This window comes from Gadus morhua, chromosome 17, assembly GCF_902167405.1.
Source record: "Gadus morhua chromosome 17, gadMor3.0, whole genome shotgun sequence".
NCBI classification, from domain to species: Eukaryota; Metazoa; Chordata; class Actinopteri; order Gadiformes; family Gadidae; genus Gadus; species Gadus morhua.
This window is the reverse complement of record NC_044064.1, coordinates 12,567,353-12,586,138: the sequence shown is the minus strand read 5'-3', so window position 1 is coordinate 12,586,138 and position 18,786 is coordinate 12,567,353. Positions and strand designations below refer to the sequence as shown.

The following is an 18,786-nucleotide window of genomic DNA, read 5'->3' as shown; positions in this document are numbered from 1 at the left end:
GGTCCTGAGCACACAAACACACACACACACACACACACACACACACACACACACACACACACACACACACACACACACACACACACACACACACACACACACACACACACACACACACACACACAGCAATGATACAAAAGTCTATCCAAAAGACTCCAAGTCTATAAATACAGGCCTATATAAATAAACATTTGGGTCATCAATCATGTTGATCATCTTGATCACTTTGCAGCATTTTGCTGCTGTTATGTCATTAATTATGTAACTCACATTGCATAACTTTTCTTCCTTCACCTTTATATACCAAGATATAAAACAACTTAAAGCCCCCTGGCTTTAAGTTGTCATTTATGTTTTATCTCTTGGTATATATTTACAGCCCACGCTAATAATGTGAGTGAGTTCATCATTAAAATCTCAGAGTAGAAGTCAGCTCTCACCGCGAAAGCATCTGGATTGCTATGCAAGCAGGACCAGCTCTGTGTGTGTGTGTGTGTGTGTGTGTGTGTGTGTGTGTGTGTGTGTGTGTGTGTGTGTGTGTGTGTGTGTGTGTGTGTGTGTGTGTGTGTGTGTGTGTAAACTGTCGTGGCACAGATCAGCGACGCAGCGAGAGATCACACCTTCCCACTCACTCTCTCTCACACACACACACACACACACACACACACACACACACACACACACACACACACACACACACACACACACACACACACACACACGCACACACACACAGCAAAATATAGAAAGCTGGACCGAGAGACAGCTTGAAAGGAGAAGGAGATGAAAGAGAGATGAAAGAAGTATATTGTCAGATGGACAAATTGTATTTTCTCTTACATATTATCTTTCAGTAAATGTTGGTTATTCGTTTTCAATGCTGCTTTCATCTTCCTGTCAATACTGTCCAATCGGATTACTCAACTCGTATATAGCCAATTACAGAGAAATAAGCCAATATTTACCCAGCACTACATGCTAAAGGTGGCGGGGAGTTCTCCCGTCCCAGAGGTCTCAAAGAAGAGATTGGTCCTTAGATCTGTCATCTAGCAGAAGGGGCGGAACCTTCATCACAACCAATTACAGTCACACATGCCAAACTGCCATGTGTAGATCAATTCAAACTGTCACTGATCAATGTATTCTGATCAACGAGGAGAGATGATGGACGTCACCACATCAAATAATTGAAATCAGCACAACCAAAAGGTAGAAATCAATTGATTGGAACATGCTAGAAGAGGAATCAACCGACCAGCTAATTGCCCCGGGGTGAAAGCCATCCTGGGAGAGGTCGTCCATCTTTAATGGATCCTTGTTATTCCTGCGATCGTCCCCCGAGCCCCGCCCACCCGGAAAGAAAACCAATTAGGTTCACGTCTGTAAAAATAGCAGCCGCTTTTATCAAGACTTCCTCAGGGAGGTTCAGAAGAGGCTGAGCACATGATCAATATGGAAGCTACTAGATACCTAGGAGCCTACGGAGGCAATCAGACAGGAGTGCGGGAGGGCCTGGGGCATCAAAGAGGAAGGCCTGACAAGGGATGGGCCTAATACATATAGATAACACATCACACTACTCTGTGCTTGGTTGGTCACCAATGTACCGCGTTGTAATGCTACCGCCAAAAGCACAGCACCGTGTCGAGATAGACTAAGCGAAATAAGGATTTAGAAACTCTAAATCTGAAATCAACTTAGGTGCGTTATGAGGTGAGTATGTTTCTCTCTGTTGGCTTTGCTGTGTTAAAACAACACAATTACATTTTCTTTTTTTGGGGTAGCATCACAAATATGAACCGAGCATATGTGCTTTGGACTGAGGGGTGGAAAAACGATGTTGTCTTGACTGGTGAGGTCTTTTCTTCCAGCCTGTGGCAAGATATTCCGGTCCCCAGAATGAAGGACCCCAGATGTGTGTCAATCCACAGTGTGATCGACCCCCACTCACACACACACAAATACACACACACACATGCACGCACAGGCATGCACTCATGCACGCACGCACACACACACATGCCCCATTTCATTAGAGTCAAAGTGGTATTTTCAGTAGGTAAGGGTTTGCTATTTTTATCTGACACACTAGTATGGTCCCCCACGTCCATCACCAAAGGTAACGCACACTGACAGGTGCCTGCATGTGTGAGCATGTGTGAGTGTGAGCGGGAGAGAGTGGTCCCAGGCCAGAGACGCTTTAAGTGACAACGGAGCTGTCAGTTTGCATAAAACACACACACCCTCACCCACTCCCTCTCGCCATCTCCCTCCTGGTATTGTTTTTCCTCTCTTCCCACCTCTCTGTTTGTGTTCACGTGTGTTTGCGCTCCCATGCCACGCCCCAACGCGACTTCGGGCCCTCACCGGTCCCTCCCGGATGAGTTCCAGATCCTCCCTGGCCCCCTGAACTGTGCGTACCGTAAGATTCCAAATCCAAACACACCCGTTCATAACGTAAAACCTTCCCTGAACACGTCTACTGCATCATGGGAAACCATAATGAACGCTGTAATAATACTAATGAATTGCATTTATCCAAAACATTTCCAGGCGAGTGTTTTTACATGTGGGGGAGATGACATATGCACTGAACGCGCACCAGAAGAGAGGGGACGAGCGGAACCATCCAATCAGAGACCAGGGGAGGGGCAGTCAGGTACCTACGTTGGTAGAGCCATGACAACAGGCATAATTACCCACTCTTGAGATGAGTACCGAGGGATCTTCAGTGACCATGGGGAGTAAAGGACCTGGGTTTAGAGCACAAACAAAGCCGTCTGGAACCGTTGAACCGAGATGGAGGTACAGTCACACCATCCTTTTCTGTTCCTCGAGTTCTCCTTTGGGGGCAGTTTGACATTGGTTTGAAGCTTTCATTGTTTTTTTTGGGCTTGGCACTTCTTAGTGAATCAATACCAAAAATTATGAGACGACTATAAAAACGACACACTTCCTGATCCTCATTCAGTCGCACCGACAAAGACAACCGCTTCGTAGAATCCCAACAGAATATAAGGAAATAGGTAGAAGTTAAGTTATTGATAGCATCGAGGAAATGACAGCATCTCGTGTACTATGATGGAGCAGGATGCAACACAAACACACACACACACAAACACACACACATATACGTACACTCGCTCTCAAATGTGTGTGCTTCACACAAACAAACAGAAATACAGCAGCCTCAGTCACACAAGCCCACCACACCCACACCCACACACACACCCCTTTTCTAAGGAAACTAAAGAGCAATTAAAAGGGCAGGTATTTTGAGATGGCCATCTGGAGGAAATTGAGGTCCGTTGACTGTGTTTGTCCACGATAAACCGTTCGTCTCCTGGCCGAGCACGCCAGTCCAATAACTGCTGCTCACGCGACATCCCAACCAAAAAAATGCGATAAACCTTTGCTTCGAACACCATAGCAGTGAACTTCAACATTGTGCCATCGCCAACTTCAAGGCCCCGAAGTAGACCACAAAACGGCCATGATATTGCATGAATCGTAAAAAGGTAATAAAACAACAAGAGTGTGAAATAAGGGGACAACAAACATCCAATCAAATCTGACCTTGGAACAAATTTCCGGGGTCGGTTAGGGTTCGAGTCCGTCATTTTAGAATGGTAAAGACCTCCAAGTCTGAACCTGGGTAAGACAGGCAAACGCCATATTGACAGATACCTCGATGTATCCCTACAAGGCCGCGAGATTAAGATCCTGGCAACGTTATGTTTGCTAACAATACAAATAATGTGCATGTAAGCATGGGCAAACACGCGCATGCAAACACATACGCACACACGATGCAGTCCGCCTCATTAAGTGCTGTGTTGGATCACTAGCATGGTTTCCAGGTCGGCTGCTTAAATGTCTCCTAAACGAGATCCGTATTGACATGGGTGCACATCTGTTACATCCTCTTCATTCTGTTGTTCTAATAGTTTCACAATTTCTATCTATTATCGATGTATAGAATATATTTTGAATATGGGGTATAAATTAAACATTTTCATCTTCTGATCTGCTCCCTCCCTCTCTCCGCTTAGCCCTTTCGCTCTACCCTTTTCTTCAAAGCAGAGCGCCCTTCTCTGTGGCGAGGTCAGTCCCCTGATTGGTGGGATGGCTCCAAGTCGTTCTGCCGGTTCTCCCCTCTGATCCGAGTTTGGAGTTATACACGTGTGCTCTTTCAGCAGGAATACAAAATATATCCAGCCCCGCGTCTGGACCGGAAAGCCCAGCCTCATGAAAAAGGTGATGGGGGCGGAATGCTACGCTAGCTAGGGTTAGCTAGAACTAGTGTATTTTGCTACACTCGCTACGGTTAGCAAGTGTAGCAAAATACGACATTACTTTCTGGTGGATGAGAAGGTCTAAGTTGTGCCGTAGTTGGCATGTCCGTTTAATCACTGAAAACAACCAATCGGAAAATAAATTAAATGTTTGATGGGCAACAATCCAAGTGCTATGATTAGAAGATGAAGATAAGTATAGAGTTAATCGACGTGGAAGGACGTGAGATCGTGAACGTGGTAATTATTGTTTTCGTTCTTTTACTGGCAGCTTCTATCCCAACGATTTGATGAAGGGCACTGTGATGTTCAGCAGAGGGGCAGTGCTTGACCCTGGAGAGGAGGGGATGCAGCAGCAGGGCGAAGCCGTTTGGAGCGCGGCAGTAAGAGACTGCTGTAACGCGGTTCGGACGGAAGGCGTGCGTTGAATTCACCAAGGCACGGGCATCCCACGGTGTTCGGGCACCAAGGACAGTAGCGCCGCACGGTGGACGGGGGTGGGAGTGGGGGACCGGGTCTGAGTGAAAGAGAGACACGGGTAAGGGGCTAGTCGCCCGGTGGAAATGATAGACATAAAGGAGACAGACAGAAAGGCCGAGAGACAGACGGAGAAAGAAAGAATGGGGCCAGCCTGCACATCCTCGGCATACCAAACCCAGCAAGGTGATGTAACAGTGTTTTTTTACCCACAATCCCTTGCTGGAAAGATGAATGAATTGGGGGGGGTGAGTGGGGGAGGTTGGGGGGGGCGTCTGCTGTAGCAAGGACGTCAATGAGTACAGACAGACGCACACTCACCCACACACACCCACACCCACACACTGTAGGCCTACCTCTTATTCATCATTTTAATCTCGTATGAGTCATCCAAAGTGGGGCTATTGTCCATGGATATAAATGAATAAATTAAAGCTCACGTTTTCTCAGAAAACGTTTAACGTCAGCGAGGATAATAGAGAAGGGGGCGCGAGATAGAGAGAGAGAGAGAGAGAGAGAGAGAGAGAGAGAGAGAGAGAGAGAGAGAGAGAGAGAGAGAGAGAGAGAGAGAGAGAGAGAGAGAGAGAGAGAGAGAGAGAGAGAGAGAGAGAGAGAGAGACGGTTGGAATAAGGTAAAAAAGCTGAGGGGGTTGACACGGTGCAGTGCGCGCGTGGGCAGGCATTGGGAGTTTCCTGCACACAAGGTGTGATGATGTAACGGAGCTCGAGCCGACGAGAGCGACGCTTGAGCTCGTGTCTTCTTTCCTTACGCGCGCATTCCCACGCTCATCCGATGTCAAATCACAAATGTACAAGTGTACAAAGTACAATCATGTAAAATTCTATAGATTTGAAAGCATCCACACCGCTCCGTTTTGCCACTAAGTAGATGGGGAGCTTTATACATCCTGCATTAATGGAGGTCAAATTAGGCGGGTTAATTAGTTAATTAGTCACTGACCACGTGGCCTAAAAGGCGTGAACGCATGCACTGGGGACTAACGTTAATTGTGTGTGTTTGCGTGTGTGTGTGTGTGTGTGTGTGTGTGTGTGTGTGTGTGTGTGTGTGTGTGTGTGTGTGTGTGTGTGTGTGTGTGTGTGTGTGTGTGTGTGTGTGTGTGTGTGTGTGTGTCCCATTTTTACCGTTGCATAACCCGTCCCTCCCAACCCGTTGTATCGCGGATCTCAAGGTGCGACCGCGCGCACACACATACGAGACCTAACATGAATCGTGAACACGATGTGATTTTGTTCCGTTTTCGGTTTTTTAAATTTAAAGTAGGCCTAGGCCTAAAATAAACCCAAATGTTTGTGTCTTATCATCAGGCCTACACTTTCAAACTGCCAGGTCTGGGTGTCCGACCTTTAGGGGGTCACGCGCATGGTAGTCACCATGGACCTGGCCACGTCGGAGTGGTGTTATGAGTGTGTGTGTGCGGGGGCTCTGTAATAGAAGGTAGGCGAAAGGTGAGTAGGACAAAAAGCATCACAATAAAAACAAAGCCCCCGAGTGGGTCGATACTGACTCCACACGTCTCAGTAGCACTCAAAAAACACGAAAAAACGTCAAGAGTCGTGTTGTTTTCAATTCACGGGATAATTAATTAAATAATTATTCTCTCTCTCTCTCTCTCTCTCTCTCTCTCTCTCTCTCTCTCTCTCTCTCTCTCTCTCTCTCTCTCTCTCTCTCTCTCTCTCTCTCTCTCTCTCTCTCTCTCTCTCTCTCTCTCTCTCTCTCTCTCTCTCTCTCTCTCATTCACACGTCGGCCACGATGACTGGAGACTTGTGACGTCAGACGGGGAGAACGATGAGCATCGTCCAATGAGACTCGAGCTGTATCCCAGCGCGAGGACGGCGCCGCCGACAGAAGGCTATAACCATGCCAACGAAGGGATAGACCGCTCGCTGCCGAGAGAAGAGAGCGCAAGGGTCTATACGACTCACACACACACGCACGCACTTGCGCGCGTGGAGGATAAACTCGTGGGGGGGACTCTACCGGGGATTTTCGCAATATTCCCCGTGCACGCCGCGAGGGACTAACACTGCTCGCAGAGGAAGAGGACCACGACCGGTAAATACGCGAATCTTTTTTTAAGGGAGGGTTATCTCCCTCCCATCTCCCCCCCCCCCTCCCGCCCGGCTCTTGCTGCATCTCTCTCATAATGTGGCGTGGTCTCCCCCCCTCCAACCCACACCCCGACTCTCCCCCCTCTCCTCCTCCTCCTCCTCCTCCTCCTCCTCCTCCTCCTCCTCCTCCTCCTCCTCCTCCCATTCCCCTAGCACCCTCGCGGCTCCCGTGGTCTGCAGCTGAATGAATGAAATGTTTGGTTTAAAATGCTTCGGGACGCCGCGAAGGGAAAGGGCAGTTTTATCTCGTGAATAATAACAACAATCCCAGTAGGTGGGGTGTGTTCCGCGCGCCGCTGCTCACTCAGGAAAGTGAGGCGCTGAGGGGTTGGCGGCAAACGCTTTGATCAGCACGAAATGGCTCGCGGTGGTTTTCTGGTGACCTTCCCAGCCGTTCGCAGTCATTGTGCACGCGTGTGTCGTGCGTGTGCGCGTGATGGATGATCGCGAGGGAGAAAGCAGCGAGAGAGAGCGAGAGAGAGAGAGAGAGAGAGAGAGAGAGAGAGAGAGAGAGAGAGAGAGAGAGAGAGAGAGAGAGAGAGAGAGAGAGAGAGAGAGAGAGAGAGAGAGAAGAGAGAGAGAGAGAGAGAGAGCGAGAGAGAGAGAGAGAGAGGAATGAGAAATAGGGGCGGGGGTGAAGAAAGTTGGGTGGATGGGGTGGGGGGGAGGAGAGAGCGGAGGAGAATTTTGTGAATGGAGCTCCACACAGCCTTGGCGCGCTCTGGCGGGGCTAAATATAGATCCGCGATTTAGGTCTGCGTGCGCAGTATCGATCAGCAACCGAATTCGGGATCCAAACGGGAAAACGTTTATCGTGTTCATGAGCCAAGACGCACGCACTTAATACGCAATACGTGATGATGGTCGCATGCGAAGAGCCGACGCCGACCGCCAATATTGCATCGATTCACCGCCATGGAAAAGACGTCATGCACCATTTTTAGCCAACTATCTATAAATAGCAATTGTCAGCTATGATTTTGACAGTGTTGAAATTCAACGTCGGCTATCGCATCTGGCACGTTTTCGGTAAGCTAGATTTTCTGGATGTTAATGTTTTGTGTGGTTAGGCTTATAGTCTACGTCCTCTGCCCTCTTACAATAATTAATTAATATTGATATTACTATTGGGTTAGCGTTATGATTGAAATGATGCAAACGTACAACATTAAGGAATGCTTCTTCTTTTGTGTTTTTGCACGAGTGTGAGGGTGTGTGTGTGTGTGTGTCTTTGCACGAGTGTGAGGGTGTGCGTGTGGCGTGCGGTTCACAGGGTCACCTGCGCCAAATGTTTTCATAACAACACGCTGTTATCATAGCGTCACAGTCAAACCCAATGTCGTTTCTTTCCCACAATCGACCCAGAGGAATTCATCCATCCATCCGCGAAAAGGAGCCAATCTTCACCTCCACCTCAGCCCCGTTTGTTCTCTCCCCTCCCAGCGGTCCGCCCATGTTGTGTCTCCTCCTGACATCCCCCCCGAAACCCCCCCTCCCCTCCCTCCCCCCTCCCCCTCCCTCCCCCTCCCTTATTGGCTCGTCTATTTCCATCTTTTCCTTCCAAACCAAAGCTTTATTTTGGCTCGTATCAATGCTCTTATTGCTTATTCTTCCCGCTCCTCCTCCTCCCCCTCCTCCTGCTCTCCCCCTCATGGCATCACACTTTTCCGTCCGTTGACTTCCATCTATTTTCATTCATGTTTTCTTCATCGTGTGGCGCGTACGTTCTGCCATTTTGACCTTTTCTTCTTCTGTTTACCTCTTCCTCCCTCCCTCTCTCCTTTTTCCCTCCTTCTGGTTTCCTCTGTCTCACTCCCCCTTCCCCTTTCTGTCCTCTATCTTTCTATGTTGCTCCTGATCCCTCTCCCTCCCACTATCTCCCTTATGCATCTATCTTTCTCTCCCTGGCTCCCTCTCCTTATCTCTCTCTCCTTCTATGCCTCCCTGTGCCTCTCTCCCTCTGTCCCCCCTTATCTCTCTCCCCCCTCCCCCCCCCTCTCTCCCCCCTCATGGTCTCTCTCCCTTTAGCCATGATTCTCTCTCTGGCCGCCACAGCAGCCATGAGCCACGGGGGCCTCAACTCCTCCCTGGACCCCTTCGACTCCTCCACCTGGGGCTTCGGCGAGGACCCCTCCGCCAACGCCTCCCTCTCCGCCTCCTCCACCTCCTCCTCCTCCTCCTCCTCCCCCTCCTCCTCCTCCTCCCTGTCGTCCTCCTCCGTCGACCCCTCGCTGGGGCGACCCCTGACCCCCGAGGACCTCCTGCTGGGCCTCCCGGCGGCGTCGCAGGAGGTGAGCCCGTGGGACGTGGCGCTGTGCGTGACGGGCACGCTCATCTCGTGCGAGAACGCCCTGGTGCTGGCCGTGCTCTTCTACACGCCCGCGCTGCGCGCGCCCATGTTCATCCTGATCGGCTCGCTGGCCGCGGCCGACCTGCTGGCCGGCCTGGGCCTCATCCTGAACTTCGTGTGCACGTACCTGGTGGACGCCTCGCTGGAGCCCGTCACGCTGCTCTCCGTGGGGCTGCTGATCGCCGCCTTCTCCGCCTCCGTGCTCAGCGTCCTGGCCATCACCGTGGACCGCTACCTGTCGCTGTACAACGCGCTCACCTACCACACCGAGCGCACGCTCACCTTCACCTACGTCATGGTGCTGCTGGTGTGGCTGTGCGGCGCCACCCTGGGCCTGCTGCCCGCGCTCGGCTGGAACTGCCTGCGCGACGCCGCCGCCTGCAGCGTGTGCCGGCCCGTCACCCGGGGCAACGCCGTGGCGCTGGCCGTGGCCTTCCTGCTGGTGTTTGCGCTGATGACGCAGCTCTACCTGCAGATCTGCCGCATCGCCCTCCGCCACGCGCAGCAGATCGCCGTGCAGCACCAGTTCCTCGCCATCTCCACCACCAAGGGCGTGTCCACGCTCTCCGCCATCCTGTGCGCGTTCGGCGCCTGCTGGCTGCCCTTCGCCACCTACTGCATCGTGGCCGACGCCAGCTACCCGGCCGCCTACACCTACGCCGCCGTGCTGCCCGCCGCGTGCTGCTCCGTGCTCAACCCCGTCATCTACGCCTTCCGCAACCCCGACATCCAGAAGTCCCTGTGGATGGCGTGCTGCGGCTGCGTGCCCTCCAGCCTCTCGCTGCGGCCGCGCACCTCCAGCGACGTCTAGCGTGCAGGGGAAGGGACGGGGGAGGGAGGGAAGGAAGAGGAGGAAGAGGAGGATCGAAGGGGGAGGGGGGAGGGGCGTGCAGGGATGGGAGTCCGAGAGCTTCCTGTTTGAGGTGGATCGCCCCCCCCCCCCTGATGATGTCCCATCAGGAGAAGGACGGGGCAAGGAGGAGGTTCCCCGAGCAAGGGATGAGTAGGGACGGGAGAGGGGAACGGATCAACTCCTCCCATCTTGGTTGGATTCGCTGGGGAGCGCTTGTTTTGTGGGCTGATGTTGAGGAGTGTTGAGAGAGGAGCGAAAAAACAAACAAACTGAGAACCGACGGAAGAACAAGAGAGGAGAAGGGCGGCTGTAGACACTGTAGCAGCAGCTCGGAGCGCTGGAGAGGACCAGAGCAGCCACGCAGCCAGAGGATCAGAGAAATACATAAACAACCAACTGCAAAAACCTTGGTCAAGGTAAAGTCACAGGGTCTAGTTGTGGTGGACGCTTGATTTGCCATACTGGGCAAGTAGAGGGGGGGGGGGGGGGGGGGGGGGGGGGAATGGGTTATGGAGGGGGGAGGGGGAGCCATAGCCCCTGGTTAGCCATATTGGGATTTGGGGGAAATACTAGCTGGCCGAGACAGAGAAACATTAGCTCCGTGCTACGAGCGGCGTGCTATTAGCTAGAGGCTACTTGTTTCCGCTTACACAAGGTTGTGCTCGTGACCTTGAGTCCCGGCAGCGAGCTCGTTTAGCGGGGTTTTCCTGAATAAAACCACCAGAAACAAACACACATGTAAACAACAGGGTTGTCTTGTTGGGTTTATTATTAGGCAGAAGGGCAATTAGTACGCCCGGGTACCAATTATACTGCATCAGAGTTCATTAAGAGCCTTTAACGATGCACCCGGCCTTGTTACCAAGTTTCTTTTCCATTGCCAACAACACTAATCATGGAATAATCACAAACATTTATTTGAAGTTCTTATTATATGTTCCATCTAAAGGAAAGGCACAACAGAAATGAATCAACCCTTTCGTTCACTGCTTCGCCCCTTCTGAACGTAACTGTCAATAGAAATATCTCGCTGGTCTTTCAGCTCAACCCCACAGAGGGACAATCTCCATATTAAGGGCCTTGCACCACCACCGCGTCTCTCTCTCTCTCTCTCTCTCTCTCTCTCTCTCTCTCTCTCTCTCTCTGTCTCTCTCTCTCTCTCTCTCTCGCTCGCTCGCTCTCTCTCGCTCTCTCTCTCTCCTTGCGGCGATTAAATCAATCCCTCTTGTTTTCCCGCCGGATGGAAAACAGCTTTCCTCCCGCCAACATTGCGCCGTGTCAGAGCTGGAATCAGCACCAAGGACAGCGGAGCTCTGCAGACCACAGCTAGTCTGTGTGAACTGGGGGGGGGGGGGGGGTTGGGGACTGGGCAGAGGCTGGGGGGAGCAGGCTAGGCTGTTGTCTGACCTCCCCCGCTCCTCCGGTAATTAAATGTAAATCAAGGGGGTTAAGGTTGCGTTAACAATGTTCCCGCCGGTCCTTCTCCGGGCACTACCCCCCCCCCGCGTGGTTGTTATACTCCTAATGTCACCTCCCGCTAGAAATTATGCATGAGCGAGGACTGATAAAACATGCGGTTCTCTTGTGGTGGACACAAGGCTGCTCCTCGCCGTGTGAAGGTTAAACAAGCCTCTCTGCACAGGGGGGCGACCGGCGACCCACCCCGGTGAGGAGTGGGACTCTCTCCAGGCTCAGCGTAGCGCCAGCGAACGCGGGGCCAGGGTTTAACTTTTAGCGGCCGCCTTCCGACTCTCGGCGCCCCGATTGATTGCGCATCAGCTCGGACAAAGTGCAATCCACTTCCAATCGGGCGTTAGTGCTGGAGCCGGACAACACGGCCCGCACGGAGCCGCGCAGCCCACCTCGACAGAGACGGAGAGCCGGAGAGAAAGAGTCTGAAAATATTCCAAAGGATCCGCAAAGGGACTGAGGACGTAAATAGGAAGTGGGCCTATATTTAGAAGGGCCGTTCTAGGCGCGTCTTCCTGCTCGGCTCTTCCCCGCCCCGGTTTCTCCGCCGCTCCCGTGAAGTCTCCATTTTAATGCTTATCTTCTCGCCCGCGAGGAATTATTAATACCTCGGCAGCGTTGCGGTTCTCTCTCTCTCTCTCTCGGTCGCCGCTTCATCTCTCGGTCGCCCCAGGGGGGGCGGGTACATGGGGTTAACGAGGAGCGGGCGGCGCGATGAGGCCGGAGGTGACGCGGCGTGAAATGAACGCGCCGGCGGGGGCGCCCTCGACTCTGATGGTCGAGGTCGCGGCTGCGGGGGTCACAAGCCCCCCCCCCCGCCCCCCTCCCTCCCCCCCTCCCCTCCCCCTCCTCCCCAGTGTGCAGCGATGATGAGGCTGTTTCCCGCTCAAAAGGGCAGCTTATAAGCTTATGAGTGCGGCTAATGTCGCAGCCCAGCTCTCTGTGTGTTGCAGCATCGGTGACGATGCCTCTTCCAACCTACATGCGATGGCTGTGCTTCACATTTATCCGGGTGAGGTATTAGTTCCTCTCCCGTCGACCGCTCCTTAAAAGGAGTTTTGTTGAACTGCCAAAAAGTGGTTCGCTAGCACTTCCTGCCCCTAGTGTTTTCAAATACATTGGTTATCGTTGCTGATACTTAAGTGTGTGTTGACATTTGGAAATTAACTTGTAGGCTCTGGGATTTGGATGCACAATGTTCATAAAAAGTGTATAGTAAAATAAATGATGAAAACTCATCCATTTGTGACGCCAGTAGGTGAGATGTTGTCCCCACGACAAAGGGGTGAAACACGTCCCCAAATTTGAGGCTTTCTACCAAATAAAGGACAAGACATAACTGCAAAGAATAGCGCACACGAGCGCACATACACTCACGCACACTAAGAACTTGACTCTGGAAATGGCGCAAAACAGAAACAGTTTTTAAAGGGTATGACTTCTGTTTTTTCTAAACTGTACATTTGACGGTATCAAGTGTTTAAAATATGTTTTGTGTGTTTATAAAGCAGGAACAATCCCGTGATGTTCGCTGTGCGTGTGTTACCCTACCAGAGGGACAAACAGCAAGTATTTCTGGTGGTTTGCTTTGGAAAATGCAGAATTTATTCTTTTGGCCTTATTGAAAGAAACAAACATCATGAAAACGACCTTCTGCAATAACGAGTAAATGTGATTCTGCCATGTACAGCTTAATGTCTCCAAGCAACAACAAGAGAGTGAGAGCGATACAGAGGGAGAATGGAGTGAATTGTTTATTATATCACAAGTATCAAAATTATGAGCTAATCTATGCTTTGGATCCAGAAAATACAAAAACACAACATAATCACTAATAACCAAAAAAAAGTCCAAAGTCTCAGATTTGGATTTTGGGAAACCACATTAGAAAATGAAAGAAAAATCGGGAACCTAAATCGTACAAAACAAAAGACCTTATTCCTAACTGATCTATATGAGCTAATAGTCTCACGTTTTAAGCTAAGTCTGCGTTTCCTCTCTTCCTGTCGGCCTCTCACTTTCTCTTTCATGATTACATCACATTACAGACTCTTTAAGGAATACTATGTGGGAAAAGAAAATGTGTGTTAACATGTTCGCTTGCTTTGGTCTACCGTTTGAAACGAATAGCTGGCATTACCATGCGTATAAACCGAACTAGCGGGCGTACGACTGCTGAGCGTGAATCGCAATTTTCCGATCATATCAATAAAAGTACAAATAATATGATCATTTTAATCATGAATCATGATTGAAGCTAGATTAACCAAATTGAACGAATCCGACTTTTGCAACACCTGGATATGGATCCTCCGTAAATTGTTGAATTTGACACCAAACTGTCAAAAAGCAGACTTTTCTCTCTGAAACACTGGTGGTTGAGGATGGTGTTTTCTTAATATAGACACTGTTGGTAGTCATGGACAACGACCCTCCCCTCATCCTAACCTCTGTATGTAGGTAACATCAACAGGGATCCAAGCAAGCGACACGCTAACATATTAGATGTGGCTAGCAGCCGCTCTCTGCTTCCTTCACACTGCTATTAAAACCTCATCAAACTCTTATCATCCAGCAGACCTGCTTTAAATAGAAACCCATTTCACGCTTAGGTTTTTCCCCGGCGCTAATAAAGGCGCCAGCCGAGCCACAGTTTCACCACACTGGGCAGCGCGCGGTAATTAACCCGCCAACCGTTTGTAACAGTTACAGATGAGAAGCTAACACAAAAATGATCAGTGTGCTAACGCCCTCAGCCTGAACTGTTTGCTTCTCAAACTGTCATTCTCCCACAGTTTCACCACATTTCAGGTACGGTCAGCAACGTGGCTATTGTGAGAGTAGTCATAGCGTTGGGTACAGTTATTTGGAGCACCACTGCTTATCGTCACGGTAACAGTCGGGCCAATGGCATTCGCAAATAGTCACGCTAACATTGGCGCTAGCAGCAATGTTAACAGTAGCGCTAAGCGTATATCCTCCGGCTTGTCCATTGAGAGGAGTCAACCAGAAATACTAATCATTGTTATTATTACAACGTCATCTGTGAATATTCCACTGCTATGGCGACCATTCCTATTGGGCGAGGTGTGGAGGACCACTCACTGTGTGTGTGCGTGTGTGTGTGTGTGTGTGTGTGTGTGTGTGTGTGTGTGTGTGTGTGTGTGTGTGTGTGTGTGTGTGTGTGTGTGTGTGTGTGTGTGTGTGTGTGTTTCCCTGGGACCGCAGCCAATTGAAAAGGAACCATATGTCAACTGATAGTCTGTTACACGAAACACACACATTAACGGTCGGTCACTATACTGGACTAGAATTACGTTTTATGAAGAGGAATACTATGTGTACTTATGTGTGTGTGTGTGTGTATGTGTGATTTTGTGTCATCTTTCTTATGCAATGCTGTATAGAAATGTATATTTTTGTAATGTTCATCAGGGCATGAGTCACATGACATGGTCGCTGCTGTAATTGTGTGGGTATGTTTGTGCACCTGTGAGTGCGTGTGTGTGTGTGTTTGCAAGTGTGTGTGAGTGTGTGTGTTTGTCTTCCTAAAACTAATGATTAGGGTTACCTTAGAAGAGAAAAAAAATGTTGTGAGTTGGAAATTATGAAAAGTGCCATTTTTTTTTACTTTCCAGTGTCTTATTTTGAACGGGTTTTACGTGTAGGTATGTGTCTACTCTTATTTTGAAAGGAATTCACTCCCGTCTTACATCTGTCTGGGGGAATATACTCTGATGACACAACTTAACAAATAACACAATGACACAAATGACAGACATAAAAATAAACACAGAAAAGGTTAGAAAGACATCCGAAAGAAGGGAAGGAAGAAGAGCCAAAAGGGAAGGATGGCAAGCCATCTGCACCGAAACAGAGAGAGAGACCGTGTTAAACGCCCCATACTGTCTCCCTCGAGCTCTCTCTTTGTCTCTCCTGATGACGTCATCAGGTCTCTGCTGCCCTTCTCACCTTCTTTCATCTTTAATAAATTCATCCCCCTCTCCCTCTCTCTTCCACACACTCTCTCTGTTCCTCCCTCCAACTCCCCATCTCCCTCCCTTCTCCTCACATCTAGCAAGTCGGTCAGCAGCGGCTTAAAATAGACACTCTAAAAAGGGAGAAAAAGAGAGTGAAGGAAGCGCATGAGAGAGACGGAGAAAGAGAAGGAGTGAGAGAGAGAGGAAGAGCCTTGGCAACGTAAATGTACTTGTTCCATTGCCAATAAAAGCCCTTTGAATCTTGAGAGAGATGGAGAGAGCACCAGGGAGACAGGGAGAGAGAGAGAGAGAGAGAGGGAGAGAGAGATAAAGAAGAGTGCGGCGTGATTGATGATGGAGTGCGGTGATGGAAAGTGTGGTTGGACTGAGAATCTCTAAGAGAGAGAGATGATGATGAGGGCAGGGAAAGGGGTCAGGTGATAAAAATAAATTCAAATCCAGATGCATAAGTTCAAATGTCACAATGAACGATATCCACTCTTTCATCTCTCAATCAATCCCATTTCCCTTCTTTCTCTCTCTGAAACAATTTACAGGGTATACACACACACACACACACACACACACACACACACACACACACACACACACACACACACACACACACACACACACACACACAAACGCAGACAGAATTCCCCAACAAAGCACTTGTGTGGGGGGAGGGTCAGTTACTGGGCTAACTGTTTAGCATGGATGCTATGCTACATTACGCTCAGCCACGTCTCTCTCGGTGCACGTTCCATACACATCACGTGACGTTCAAAACGCAACCGTTTCAGATTGTCAATCAAACACCATGATAGAGCTAAGTTCTACGGGACCACCTATGGCCTTCGAGAAACATAGTGTCATCCATCAGTCCCGCACCTCGCTCCCATTGGTCCACAGGCCGGGAAGAGGGAGAGAGGTGTGGAAACGCTGACCAGGGCAGGCGGGGACAAGCCATTGGGCGGATCATACTGTGATGTCAGAGAGCTAACACGACGTTCGGAATCATGTTCGATATCTTAGCGTTTTTTTATTTATCTTTTTTTTCTTTAATCGGCGATTTCTTGTCGTTTTTTTTGTTTCATGTGACTCGGGCTGAGGTTGTTTAAGTACAAATGCACTTTATAAAGATGGACGTGATACACATTGCACTTGTAAATGTCGAATGTACAACACAGAAGAGAAACATTTATTTTTACTATTGTAAATAAGTACAAAAAAACACTGAAAAGACGGGAGTATTTGCCAAATAAAATAAAGCAAAAGAAAAAAGGGAAAGAGTGGATTTCTTTGCCCACAGTGTGACGGGGTGTGTGGGAGGATGTGTTTGTGTATTTATGCACAGCTGTGTGAAGCTTTGCTTGCATATGCATGCATGTCTGTGTGATTGCAAGTGTGCGGCCTGTGTGTGCGTGCGTGTGCGTGTGCGTGTGTGTATGTGTGTGTGTGAGGTCATTCTAGTGTTAAGGGAAGCCTACCACCAACTGAATTATGGAAAGGTTGCATGACAAGTATAAGAGAGGGGGAGAGAGAGGAGAGAGATGTCAAGACAAGAACACACACAGACACACTTACAGGCTGATGTACACACACGACAAGAAACGGGGGAAAGCAGCAGCCAAGAACAAGAGAGGCAGAGAGAAACACACACACACACACGCACATACACACACACACACACACACATACAGTATTAAGAAATGGAAAGGAGAAAAATGAGAGATGGAATCTTGTTGGAGGTTGAGGTGTGTGTGTGTGTGTGTGTGTGTGTGTGTGTGTGTGTGTGTGTGTGTGTGTGTGTGTGTGTGTGTGTGTGTGTGTGTGTGTGTGTGTGTGTGTGTGTGTGTGTGTGTGCGCGCGCAGGGCAAAGCATACACAGAGGAGGGGGACGTCAGGAGGTATGCATGCGTTTGTCACATGCACACACACAAACAGACACACACATACAGACACACTTCACTTCATGATGCAGTTGAGCTCGGTGGATGTGTGAGAAAGAGATCGACAGATCCACACAGGCTCAAGACAGACAGACAGACAGACAGGCAGACAGACAGACAGACAGACAGACAGACAGACAGACAGACAACAGAAAAAGGCAGAAAGTGTAGAGGTAATGAGTGATAGAGAAAGCTGGAGGGATGAGAGATGAACGATTAAAAAGGGAGAAGAAATGACAATGACGAGGTGTGAGAGACCGTCTCTTTTTTCTCCAAACGAAACATGGATGTGGAGGTCAGAAGCGGAGCGTGGGGATACGTGGGAATCAGCGGGAAAGCAGGGGGGAGAGTTCAGTTGTGTGTGGGTGACGAATGTTCGTGGGTGCGATTGGACAGAGAGACAGAGAGACAAAGAGAGAGAGAGAAAAAATAAGCGAGCGCACACAAGCGATGACGCCAGACTCTTGACTCACTTCGATGCAGTTCTTCTATACAACGTGAAACAGCTCACCCTCATGGCCAGAGGCTGGTACTGCAGCCGGTAGGGGCACATCAGCTGGAGACGGGAGGTGGAATAATAACACAGGGCCCACGTACACTCGACGACCACGCCCACGCACCTCTACATAGAGGGGCGTGCCTGTGTGTGGCAGTTCGTCTGCCCCCGACAGACGAACTGTCACAAAAACAATGGTGGTTTTAAGTTGTTGTGATTAAAATTCATCAAGTAGATAATAAACATACATTATTATCCCCGTATTATAGGTAATACAGCTTCACTTTCTCTTGTGCTCAACGTTTATGCAAAATCATTCTCTCTGAGTCACTGGGGCCTGCCTGACTATGCTGAGCAGTTATTTTGTGTGTGCGTGTGTGTGTGTGTGTGTGTGTGTGTGTGTGTGTGTGTGTGTGTGTGTGTGTGTGTGTGTGTGTGTGTGTGTGTGTGTGTGTGTGTGTTTTTTTGCGTTGGCTGTGTCTGAGTCAGATTCTGCACCGATCAGTATTTCTCAGTCACTGAAATCTTGCCAGGATCAAACGACTATTTTTGTGTATCTAAAAAGATCTCGAAAAACATTAATACTGCTGACTACAAACATTACCAAAAATGTTACACTATAAATCATTACAAATAGTAATTAAATGACAGGAGCTGCAGTTCTGTTATTAATTGTGTACACACACACACACACACACACACACACACACACACACACACACACACACACACACACACACACACACACACACACACACACACACACACACACACACACACAC

General features: G+C 49.4%; 1 protein-coding gene across 1 annotated transcript; it reads left to right on the top strand.

Annotated features, from left to right (window-relative positions):
* The first annotated feature begins 6,629 nt into the window (after positions 1-6,629).
* Positions 6,630-10,064, top strand: gpr185b (G protein-coupled receptor 185 b). Its single transcript, XM_030337768.1, has 2 exons — positions 6,630-6,847; positions 8,932-10,064. Exon 2 carries the CDS (start codon positions 8,934-8,936, stop codon positions 10,062-10,064), a length of 1,131 nt encoding a protein of 376 aa, XP_030193628.1. The 5' UTR covers positions 6,630-6,847; positions 8,932-8,933.
* The last annotated feature ends 8,722 nt before the right edge of the window (positions 10,065-18,786 follow it).

Bases quoted from the DNA above. Each gene is read 5' to 3' on its own strand.
- gpr185b (XM_030337768.1), top strand. From the start codon at position 8,934: ATGATTCTCTCTCTGGCCGCCACAGCAGCCATGAGCCACGGGGGCCTC.